At 34.2% G+C, this 13,236-nt stretch overlaps 1 protein-coding gene across 4 annotated transcripts in view; it reads left to right on the forward strand.

The window, feature by feature from the left end:
- Nucleotides 1–13,236, forward strand: part of farp2 (FERM, RhoGEF and pleckstrin domain protein 2) — a 353,551-nt gene that overhangs the window by 110,102 nt on the left and 230,213 nt on the right. For all 4 annotated transcript variants that reach the window (XR_007934097.1, XM_051922727.1, XM_051922728.1 and 1 more), the window contains exon 13: nucleotides 84–264. Coding sequence is in view for 3 of the 4 variants with exons in the window: in XM_051922727.1 (XP_051778687.1) it covers nucleotides 84–264 (181 nt within the window). In the remaining variant the exon portion in view is untranslated. The remainder of the gene's footprint in view (nucleotides 1–83; nucleotides 265–13,236) is intronic.

Below are 13,236 nucleotides of genomic sequence, written 5' to 3' on the forward strand. Positions count from 1 at the left end.
TGAATTATATTTGTAACATTTATACAATGAGATTTGCATTGAAATTATTTCATTAAACTGTTCTTTCCCATTTCCTTTTCTAGAGTATGTCATTCAGCGAATGCCTAAGGGTTCCTGGTTCTCCATCTTCTGCAACCATCTCCTACCATTCCCTGCATGCTACAAGCACATACCCTCACCTTCATCGGGAACATGTCCAGTCATCTACCCCTTCGCAGGAAGATCCCAAGAAGGACACTTCCCCACCCCTCCATTCTTTCCAAGGTGCCACTTCTTACTTGGCAGCAGGAGACTGCAGCCCCACTTCTGTGTGCATAGAAAGTAGTATTGTGAACCCTGTCGTGGGAACAAGGGGCAGCCTAATACAGGTTCAACCCAGAGTCCCCCAGAATGTCAATTATGATAATGAACAGAAGGAAGAGGTACAAGAAAGTTCTGCTGGAGGATTTTTCCTCACAAGTGAAGATTTTGATGCAGGCCAGCTACTAGCCAGACAGGTGCCTGTCTTCACACTTACAAATACACAGCTTCAGGTGACAGAGGAGTTTATTGATGATGACCCTGCTGAAATATCCTTTTTCGGTGGTGGGTCAGAGGCATTTGATTACAGATATGATCGTGGTACAAACCATCAATCCTCTTTACCAGAGCAGCATAAGGGCTTTGAGCAAAGTTGCCTAAATCAGGATGATAATACAAAAATGGACAAACATTTCTATAATTCTAAGGTTCATAAGTTTGAAAGTAAGTATTACACCAACAACTGTGAATTTGCATTCGAGGAAGGTTGTGATTTGAATGGCAATGCTACTTGTGATCTTTTCTCAATGACAGGTAAGAGAGTTTGCACTAGCCAGTCAGAAACTAGTTCTTTGATTAATAACCGTTCGCAGTGTAGCTCGCTAGATAATATGCCACTCAGTGGGATAGGAGACTCTGTTTCTGTAAATCTTCCTCTTAATGGTACTTCTGATTCTGCTTCACTTAAGTTGCCTGGATCTAGCAACCAGTCAGAGGCTAGTTCTATGGTGAACTTTCCCACATACTCAGTGCGCTCAGAATCAAGCTCAGCTTTTCAGTTTAGTGACATTGTGGAACAGTTGGAGCAGCTGAGCTGTCCCCCAACTGCTACTGAGGGTTCCAGTTCAAGCAGTGGTAGTGATTCTGATTCAGAGTGGGGATCTGATTGCGTACTTTCTCCTGAACATAACCTTTTCTACACCAATCCATTGGTGAGCATACCTAGTGATAATTTTGTCCTGGAATGCCACAGCCTCAAGACACATGGGCAGAGGGACAATGAGGGACACACTCATATCAACATATAGAGCTTGTCCATGGACAGATTTTTTTAATGCAAATATGCCACTTGTGTCATTAATCTGAAAGACGAAATTTAAACTTGTATGATTCCCCTTAAAGTCCAGTTTATCACATGCCCCGTATTTGAAGGGCCTTTGTGCTTTTGGACTGAATCAGAAGGAAGAAAAAAGCACTTTTAACTCTGCTATGTTTTTACAGGCATTGTTGACAGCTTACCTTAAAATTTAATTATAGTGCCAGATTTAATTTGTGTAGAAAATTTCACTGTGATTATGATTGTCTTATATATTAATGTGTACCATAATCTGTATACAGTAAGATATAATAGAGGCATTTCTACATATCATGTAACGTGCCTTGTGATGGTGCTCACTATAAAATTCATGCATGAAATTCCACAGGTATCATTTACTTGATGAGTATAATTCCAGTAGAAGGCTAAAGGAACAGGGACATTTGTAATCAAAAGCTATAGTCTCTCCAGTCTTCATATTTTTTCACAAAATTTTGCAGTTTTTTAAAGCTCTGGTGAATTATATGTTTTAGATATATTAAAACATTGCTATTATTTTGTTTATGACTTTTTTATACTTATCTAAACTTATGTTGCTTGTTTTATAATAGGAATTTACCATTGATGTGTGCCAGGTTCTTCAGATTGCATAATTTTTCATAAAAATATGCAGCAGAATTAATTAATAAAACTGTACTGGGTATCGTATTTTGTGCTACATGTCCGTAGTGTTAATCACAATATTGTTCTGAAATATATATAGCATATCTGTATTTGTTTTGATTTTTTTTTAATAATGGTAAATTCAGTAGTTCTATAAAGCTGCTTTCTTCACACTAGTGAGATAATAACTAAACACTGCAAACCTGCTGCTGATCAAGCTTCACTATATAGTTCACAGTTTTTGTTGAATAGACATTCATTGTTGGAGTACTTTGTGTACCTTAAATGAATACATAGCCCAAGAAATAAGGAAAAAAGTGGTTATGTGGTTTAAATGTTCCCTGCTTTTTCTTTTGGTCCTTTTTTCCCCTCTTTATGCCATTATTATAAGTTGCCAAATGCTGGCAGTATTAATTTAGGTTTATGCTACACTTACATACTATGGAAAATACAGGCTTCATAGTGGGAAATTTCACTTGCACACCTTTCTAAGTGCTAGCACCGAATGGGAGAATTTGGTATGCAGATTCACCAAGTTCTGATATAACTGCCATTTTTCACCAGATTTATATAAAATAAAATTCAGATCAGCCAGATAAAGTATCTGGAGTCTTACTATGTTCAAATATACATTAATTTTCATTGTTCAAGTGTTTTTATACAGATTGAACATTAAATCAAAGCTTTTTTATTCCAAAAGCATGACCTTAACTATATGTGACAAGAATGAATTAATGTTAACTCTGTAAATTCCCTTAGCTTACGAATACAGAATTTGCTCCCGACTGTTTTCTTCATATGTCAGGTGAATGTATATAACCAGTATTGACTGTTCCTTGTCAGTTTTTCCTGCCTATGTAACGCTTATTTATTGATAGTTGGTCTCTTTTTCTTTATTAACCAAGGTATCAGAAAGGTTACAAGTTATCCGTCATTAACTCTGTGTAGAAAGTTATAAGGCACAAAAAGTAGTTCTGAGACATAATTTTAAACTTTCCTTATCTCAGAATTGCTGACTGATTTATTGTAATCAAATAGTCTTTTAATCCTGTTGTTTATCTCCAGTATTCCTGAGGTGTATACAGCATGTGCACTTAATTTAACTTTCAGGTAAAAGTTAATGTCTTGCATCATAAGCACCAATTGTTTTTGTCTTGTAGTATGTTTCATGCCAAATCCATTGCCAAAACTTTTACTAAACAGAGTTAGCAGAGCTTTAGCAGCTACTGTTTAACTTACACAGAACTGCCACGTAAGGGTCAGTATTAAAAAGCATTAAAAATGTTGTAATGAATATCAGTAACACAAGCTGGTGGTTATGCACAAGTTGCTGTATTGTTTTTAAAAATTAACTTTATTCCTAATGTAGTGGAAAGGAATTTCTGTACATTGCACAATGAGGCAAAAAGATGTATTATCTGACTTTTTATTAATTGCATAATTGTAAACACCAATGCTGGTGTTAAATTGAAAATCTTGTCTTGCACATAAATCTGCAGTGGAAAGTGACATTTCTCTTACCCAGTGGATGCACAAAGATAAAATTACAGAATATCTTCTGCTTGCAGAAAATGTCAGGAATATATGGAGAAAGATTGGTAATTTTTTGTACAGCTTAGAAAATCATAATGGCAGAGGCACAGAAAGAGTGGCATAACTGAAAATTCTGTTGAGGGATTGCGGTAATCAAGTGGTTTATGCTGTATATGACACACACATTAAATTATTCAATTTCGTGATTTGTGGCTTTTTAATTCCCTGATAAAGTATCATTTAACAGTAATTTGTCTTTGACTTTTTTGTTAGGCTTTCTGTTGAGTTTTGATTTTATGTATGATATTGCTTAGATTATTTCTGATTTTGAAGCTTTATAATTGTGGCTTTTCATTAATAATATCATATTTCCTTTGGAAGATTCATTAGTTTTTCAGTAGGCTTGAAAGCTGCTTGAATCTTCATCACTTCCCATGTTACTCTAATGTGATTGTGTGCCTCATTATGGTTGTGAATGTCTTTTTTGGAGGTTACTGATGCTTTATTGTCTTCATATCAGAATGTCTGTATATTGTGGACTTTTTGGGGGGGAAACTTTTGACTTATAAATTTTCCTTTTTATGTATATGTGTATATGTACACAACATTGATGTATAATAATTTTGTATGAATTTACAGAATAAGTGTAATTAGATTATAATGTGTGTGCTGCTTTTTTGGCTACCATAAAATGTCAGTTCCTATTTACTGGAGAAGCAGCAAGCTAGTTATTCAGAAATTACTCTACTTTCTTTAATGATTGTAAATGCTGCTTTTTTTGGAGGGGTAGTAATGTACATCTTTCTGTTCCTATTGTCAGCATTGTATTTTTTATTTTAATACCAAATAAAGAAACCTGCTAGGCAAACATTAAGATTCTTACAAATGGTTTAAAAATTTAAAGAGAAAAGATCATGAACAGTTTCTCATTTTTGATTTTCTCAATTCTTTTAAAATTTTAAATGAGAATGCAAGATCATTCTTTTCTATAGAATAGAAGTAGATTAGAAATGGAATGTCTCAGCAAATATTATTTTAACACTAGTTTTTAGAAAATTACTGATGCTGATCACAGGCAGTAAATCAATGTAATGAGCATTGATCCTTCCTGTAAAGTTAATGTTTAGTTGATTGGTAGGGTTGTTCCTCTGCCAATATTTTATGGTTAGAAAGGGCATGGTCTGCAGTGAGTGCATAGTTTCCACCTTTCAAAAGATGCTTACTGCCTGGTAGTTAGTGCAAAGGCATTTCCCTTCACAATACACTAAATGCAGTTGAATGTCTTAAACGTAGATGTGTTTATTTGATTTATCAATTATTTGAATTCATCCCTAATATGTGTAATAATTAGTGTTTTATTTTCCTAGCGTTTAGATTTCCCAGTTGCACTCTGTATAATTAAGTAATTTAAAAAAAAACAAAACATTTGTAGCACCTACTCAAGCGTATGTGAGAGACGCCATTTTATTCCTTTGAAAGTTTTCTTAAACTAGTGAATGATTTCTGTTCATGATTCAGATCTCATCCTAAGGTTAATGTCATCTTCCTGTTTATTACCATGCAATGATTTCCACTATGTTAAATAACTATCTTTATATAATGCATTAACTGAGTCTAATGACTTGTGTTGTGAAGTATAAAAATAATTTAATCAAAGCATCACACCTATTCCCTTAATCTAAAGCATTGTATGTGAGTGTCATTTCTATGTTTGGTGGTTAATAAATGTACTTCTAAAACATTTCATCTTCTTTACTTTTAACTGTTGTAACCTTTTCATGAGTTGTATTCTGATAATCTCAAATTTATGTGTGTTAAGAGACATTTAGATGTGGAATGACAATAGCCTCTCTGTTAATTCTATTTGTGTAGATTTTTAGGCCCTATCTCCTGTTTATATTCTTTAACTGTACAAGAAATTCTCTTTTCCGTGTACTATTTAAATTTTCTAGAAAATATTCTGTCAGGAGAGGGTATCTCAGATGTTTTGGTAATCTTTTATACTTCTGATCACTTTCCTAAGCCTCTGTAAATCATTCATTGGGTAGGGTTTGCACAATGTAGATAGGGCACAGTAGATAGTTTTGATTGTGGATGCAATTTCTACAAAGGGTTGTACACTTCAGGGCAGTTCAGAAAGAAACTGTTCTGCTTCTTACTTGGTTATTGGTTTTTTGACTGTTGATTTGGTTTAATTTATCTTGTGTCCCGAATATTACAAAAAACTGGCAACTAAAATTGTGTTATGTAGTTATGCAAAATGCTGCTATTTCCCAAAGTCATAAAGTGTTTGGTCACGTTTTAGAAACAGCGTTTTTTCTACCTTCCACAGACATTTAAAGGTAATTGTTTTGAACATAACCTGTTTTTTGTAGATTGCTATGATTAAACACTGTAAAGTAAAAAAAAAAAAGACTTGCAGACTTCACAAAGATCACATAGATTTCCTGTTCACTGTTCAAGCTTCTTTTCATGCCAATACTGACACTCAAAACCTATAGCGAGATTTAAAGGTGAAGGTGGACGAAACAAGATGAAGAAAAAGATTTATCCCCTCTGTGCAAAAAAGGTCTCATCTAGACCAAGTCCAAACACTTGAGATGAACATAATAAGACACTGTATTTCAGTGGAGTTAAAGAAACATAACCCTTGCTTCACTTTTCATGCCAAGGCTACACAATGAATTCTATATTAAAAGATTAAGGTGCTTGTGATTTTATCAAAATGGGATAAATTTTACAGAATTGGTACATTTTGGAACCTCACCACACACGTTATTCTTTTCTTCCAAAGTCAGTGGTTATTAATTCTCTATCAAGTTAATGATTCATTGTTTTAATTTAGCAAAATGTAAAATATTACCAACTGTGTACCTCATACAGAACTTGTTTCTGTTTTAAATAAGTTACTTAGGTACCAAGGAATAATGCTGAAAATAATAGAATATCCTGAAAACTGGAAAATGTTTGGTTTGTTCGTCAAAAAGTGAAAGAAGAGGGTATCTCCTGTTAACATGATCAATTGGCAGTCCTTTCAACTTATTCTAATGTAAAAATACCTGTATTGTGCACCAGCAATGTCTGTTCTACCATCATTGCATCTGCTGCTTCAATTCAATTCTTCCTCACTTAATATCCTACTCATGCAGATTCTTACTATAGTTTATGGTAATTATTTGGGATTGAAAAATTCTTCTAACCAAAACCAGCGGGCACTGAGTAGTAAGACACAGCCTTGGGATTCACTGTTTTTGAATTCTGCTGGCCTTTTCCAGTATTCTATCTTCTTTATCAAGTTCCCTTTTGGAGTAATTGATATCTGAGCCCAGTGTCTCTTTGAGTGTATTTAATAGCTACATTTTAAACATTGGAAGTATTTTTTATAACCTGTCCCAGTTCTTTATCTGGATTTCTATTACTACTTTAAGTAAAGCATAAAATTAGATATCATGATATTCCTTACTTCATTGATAAAAAAAAAAAAAATAAAAGCACATTGTGCAAAATTATTTTAAAGCTGCTCCATTATAGTTGTACAAAAATGTGTGTTTTAAAACAAGTTACTCATCTTTAATTTTGCATGAGTCTGGCATTCTGTTTTATTTAAAAGTGCATCTGTGAGTCATGAATCTGATCCAGCTAGGTAACTATCTTTCACAATTTTGTCCTTTTTGGAAGAATCGGAGGTACAGGAATAAGCAGCTGTGATGTGATGAACTATAGAACAGTTGTTGAATGGATAGTGGGGCATCATGGTGATTAACTGCCTTCTGTCAGATTTTCTTCTACTAAGCTAAATGTTTGTTTAATTCAACAAATGTTTTATACATTTGGCCAACACCCTTTTAATTACCTGGCATTTGGGGAACCTTGATCCACTAAAACAGCTTCTTCGCTTGAAAAGTCATAAATTATACTTTTCCTTTTGTTTAAAGTGCCTCCCAAATGTCAGGATCAAAGCTACATTATTGAGTCAAGGCATGCTGTAATAGGAAAGGAGGTGCTGTATACAGTAAGCAACAGTTTAGCCTGCTGGTCCAACATAAACTGTTTTAATTGTTTATAAAAATAACTTTTCCTCTGCTAAGGGTCACACGTCTCAGGATTTTACAAATAGATTTTAATCTTGCAACCAAAAGGCATACTGGGAAAAAAGAGATTTTATTTTGACTGTACCCCTTTCTAAGCATACCTAGTCTAATATGTAGTTTTGATCTTTTGCTTTCTGACACCATTCCAATAAAGAAAAAGAGTGTGCATTTTAAAGAGAAAGTTGTCAGACAGCTTTCCCTTAGATCTGTAGAAATGTTTTTAACCTTAATATCTTTAATAACTCTTAACTGGCGGATAATATGTGGTAAATGAGATGTGTTTGATTACATTATAATCTAAATTGTAAGGTACTGACCAATGTTAAGAAAATTGTACTTTTGTGTGTAATTTACATTTATTAAAATAAAATAACCCTTTTTTGTGACTTCAGAAACAGGTCTTTTATTTAGCTTCCTTTTTGAGATATCTGACTATTAAGAAACATTGTGAATTTAAATAATTTAAGTGAGTTTAAAAGCAGTTCATGTTTTTGCTCACTGTCAATAAAACTATATATTAATAATATTTTTGATTCCATTAATATATTATAATTTGTATTAACAATTGTAAGTATGTTGCATCTTAATTTGTGTGGTATTTCCTTTTGGTTCCTTCCCTCAACCCCAGCATACTGGAAAACTGGAATTATTTTGCACTTTAGGTACATAAAGGTTGTTTTTTTGATTATTACAAATTTTGCATTTTTACATTGGTGATTTTCTCCCCACAGGTGAGCTTTCCTTTAGCAATATTGAAAATACTATATTCTAAAAATACACAAATAGTCTAGTCTCCAAACAAGTTATAACCTTTATAACAAATTTCTTGAGGCTGTGGCATTACTGGTAGATATACTAGCTAAACAACTGTTGTTCCGTCTTGAATACGACCACATGTAGGAAAATAAGAAACATGTCACACTATTTAATAATACACTTTACATGGATCTTTAAAACACAAATAGTAACATATTCGATACAAGTGCTAGTACTACTGTGCTTTTTAAAGTTAATTCAAAGTTATCTTTCCGCTCTGTTGAAATTAATATTGTCCTAAGCAATGCATTTGTAACCTTCTTTCTAGGCTTTCAGTGACAAAGTTTTAAGATGCTTACCTTTTTGATTTTACATTTTATATAGAGTCCAGTTGCTGTGTGAAATGATATAGAGTTATAAATCTGCTTTCAGCAAAACTGAAATTTTATCATTGATAAAATAAAAAATTGCTATTTCAGATGATTTCATAAGTACTTTTAATATTTTATTGATCCGTAATGTTCACAAGTTTCTCATAGACATTATGTAAATTAATTTTGTTGGCATGCATTTTGTGTCACGGACTTAAGTGAGAATGCTATAGTTTGGGTGAATATTTTGAATACATTTTAGAGAGTCATTCTTGCAGCCCTGCAATATTTGCTATGAAATGAAAAATGGCTGTTTCTTATAATGGAGACTAAATTTTCTATTGAAAACCCAAGTTGCCATTTATTTAGTGTGTCTCATTTTTATATTTAACTGTATATATCATACATAATTTTATCATGTAAAAGTTATTTTTCATGCATTTATGTGAGCCTTTAATCACACATAAATACCAGAAGTGTATTATACATTGCCTAGAATTTTATTTCATTATTTATTCTTTCACCCTGCTAGCTTCTCATAAATTCAGTGTCTTACAAGATAAGATGATTGGCAGTTACTTTTCTGAGTTTTATGTCAGAGGAGTATTGCTTGCCTTCTCCGGTTGAATTTGTATCCTTTCATGTGCAGGATTTGAGTTTAAGCTTTCTTGCATTGTTTTTTTCAATTTCTATGCATGTAGCTATTTCTAGGTTTTATTTGCTACATGTACATCTACTATTAAACGTTTATTTGACAGTCGTTTGTGAGACACAAACCTGTGGGTAAAAATAACAGCGACTTGGAAAAACATATTTTACTGATGGACTTCTACCAAGCAATACCAAAACAAGGATCACTGCAACTTTCATTACATCAAATTGAACATTCATGCCCATTAAGAAGCACCGAAGATTTCATCTTCAGATAAACTATTTAAATGACTGCTCTAATGAAGATACTCAAGTAGTAGAAGTAAGTTTTAGCGCTTAAATCACCTAAGTTGCTGCTGTTTTGTTTTTTTAATATTAATTAGGAAGTGCTATGTGTTATATTTAGTTACCTGGATTGTTTTTTAGAAACAATAATTTTAAAAAAGTCATTGTATAAAACAAATTCAGGCCCCTTCAACTTTGCTATATTTTACTATTGTAATCTTGCGCTAACATCATTTACATTCATTTCTTCTCTACATCAAGCAACACTAAATAGCCCAGAATCATATGAAACCAGGATTTTATCATTCTTGCCAGTTTATTAAAAATAAAAAAAAAACTGAAATATCCTATTGACACAAGTATTAAGACTGTTTATTCAATATTTAGTTGAAGCACATTAGGATAGCGTTTCTCAACCTTTAAGTATTTGCAACCCGAGTTTTCATAAGTTTTAATCGTGCCCCCCTAAGGTTTTTTTGAAAGGAGCCCACTAATACCAATTTGTTCTTTTTTAATTAATGATATATCATAGATGCATATTTTATTATACCTACTTAACTTTTATTGACATTTATCTAACTCTATTTTTCTAGTATCAGAATGTAGTTTAAGTTCATTTGTTTTGGTTTCAATAGATGTATTTTTCATATTTTCGATTCTTGTTTTCTTTTTTTCACATCTTCGCACCCCCCTAGGGGGGCCGCCCCACAGATAGAGAACCACTGCCTTAGGCACTGATTACAGTCAAGAGTCTTCTCGGGTATGATGTGACAAGCTTCACACACATGGATTTGGGAATTTTCTTTTTCATTCTTCTCTGCAGATTCTGTCAAGCTCTGTTAGGTTGACTGGAGATCATCAGTGGACAGCTGTGTATAGATCTCTCCAGAGATTTTTGATTTGGTTCAAGTCTGGGCTGTGGCTGGGCAACTCAAGGGCATTCCCAGAGTTGTCCCTAAGCCATTCCTGTATTATCTTTGTCCTATTGGAAGGTGAACTTTTGGCCCTGTCCAAGGTCCAGGGTGCTCTGGAGCAGGTTTTCATTAAGGATGTCTCTGCACTTTGTTCCATTCAGTTTTCCCTCAACCCTGACTGTTTTTCAGGTCCCTGCCCCTGAAAAACAACCCCATAGGAGGATGGTTCCACCATGATGAAAATGAATTGATGGCTGGATGGATACATTTGCAAAAATTTATAAAAGCCTGTTTTCGCTATGTCGATCTGGGATATTACGTGTTGTTTGACAAGGGAAAAAGTGAATTTTAATGATTTTAACACAAGGCTGCAACATAGCAATATGTTAAAAGAATACTTTTTGAATCCACTTTATATATGTGGAAGGGGATTAGATGAATAAAAAGAGGTGTTCATTGGTTGTGCTTTTACAAAGTATTAAGTTTTTTTTTTTGTTTTTATTTAAGTTTCGTATGAAGTGGTTTCATCCCTATCTCCATAGAGTTTTAATTTTCTTCCCATGTTTGCATATGTTTTTCATGTAGCATCTCGGGTGACCTTTCACACCCCAGAGATCATTTTAAAATAATTGGTTATTCTAAATTTAACTCTGAGTATGGGAGTGTGTGCAAGAGTGAGCGTAAAAATGGACTATTGCTCCATCCAGAGTTCCTGCCTGATGTTTCTGGGATGGGCTGTGATTGCACTATGACTCTAAACTGGAATAAATGGGTTTCAAAATCTTATGCTGTTATAAATAAAAAAAAAAAAAAATGTGTTTGCGTGTATATTATTATATTTGTATTAATATAAATATAATATATAATACATTGATTTGGGGCATCTACACATTAGGTAGAATTGCATTTATTTTTCTAGGAAAATGACATTCTGCTTGAGTATGTATTGTAAATGCTCATTGATGAAGTTAGATTTTTTTGACTAATTTTTAAGAACAAAACTGGACTCTTTGTATATTTTAGGCTTAAAGACTTCTATCAGTGTTTAGCATATAATGTACAGTAATCCCTCCTCCTTCGCGGGGGTTGCGTTCCAGAGCCACCCGCGAAATAAGAAAATCCGCGAAGTAGAAACCATGTTTATATGATTATTTTTATATTGTCATGCTTGGGTCACAGATTTGCGCAGAAACACAGGAGGTTGTAGAGAGACAGGAACGTTATTCAAACACTGCAAACAAACATTTGTCTCTTTTTCAAAAGTTTAAACTGTGCTCCATGACAAGACAGAGATGACATTTCTGTCTCACAATTAAAAGAATGTAAACATATCTTCCCCTTCAAAGGAGTGCGTGTCAGGAGCAGATCATGTCACAGAGAGAGAGAGAGACAAAAGCAAACCAATCAATGGTGCTGTTTTGCTTTTAAGTATGCGAAGCACCGCGGCACAAAGCTGTTGAAGGCGGCAGCTCACACCCCTTCCGTCAGGAGCAGAGAAAGAGAGAGAGAGAGAGTTTGTTTTTCAAGCAAAAATCAATACGTGCCCTTCGAGCTGACATGCAGCTGCACAAAAGATAGCCACGTGAAGATAATCTTTCAGCATTTTTAGACGAGCGTCCGTATCGTCTAGGTGTGCGAACAGCCCCCCTGTTCAATCCCCCTACGTCAGGATCAGAGAAAGTCAGCGAAAGAGAAAAGTAAGCCGGGTAGCTTCTCAGCCATCTGCCAATAGCGTCCCTTGTATGAAATCAACTGGGCAAACCAACTGAGGAAGCATGTACCAGAAATTAAAAGACCCATTGTCCGCAGAAACCCGCGAAGCAGCGAAAAATCCGCGATATATATTTAAATATGCTTGCATATAAAATCCGCGATGGAGTGAAGCCGCGAAAGGCGAAGCGCGATATAGCGAGGGATTACTGTACTTGGTGGTTCATTCCTTCTGTATATAATCTTCCTGAATGCTATTCCTAATATTTAAGTATGATTTTTATATGTGCACTTGGTATCAAAGTACCACAAACATATGTCCGTAATAATGAGATGCAAACATTCATCTCATTTTATAATTTATTGTCAACCCCCGTTGAACATTAAAAGAGACATACTGCATCATAACACTAAAAATAATGCAAGAATAAATTTCCTAGAAAAGGATTTAATGCATTGTGTGTAATAATTTATTATAATGTTAGCACATGTCACTTTATGGGTATTTTATGCATTTTTTTAAGAATAGAAGCATTTGAACATGTTCTGGAGTCAATGGTATGCATTTCATATGTGCCTTGTTAACTGTCAGGCTAGCATTTGAGAATACCCATTCAAATAACAGATATTTTGGGTATTCTCAGACAGCTTCTCACCATAGTCAAGCTGCATATTAAATCCGTCTGACTCCAACATGCAGTGTATGAGTGTCAAGGGTGGGCCCATCTAGCTGCAATGTTTTGTGCATTGTCATGAATACATATTCTGACTTGTCTTTGACTCCCTATAGCAACAGTTAGTATCCAGGCAAGGCTGTCACCTGCCTGTCTCACTGAGATATTTTGTGTTTGTTGTACCTGTATAATTGTCTTTATTTGTGTAGTGGCACATTATTTTGATGTAATTCTTATTTGTTACTGCAGTCT

The sequence above is a fragment of the Erpetoichthys calabaricus genome, chromosome 2 (assembly GCF_900747795.2).
Source record: "Erpetoichthys calabaricus chromosome 2, fErpCal1.3, whole genome shotgun sequence".
Lineage (NCBI taxonomy): Eukaryota > Metazoa > Chordata > Cladistia > Polypteriformes > Polypteridae > Erpetoichthys > Erpetoichthys calabaricus.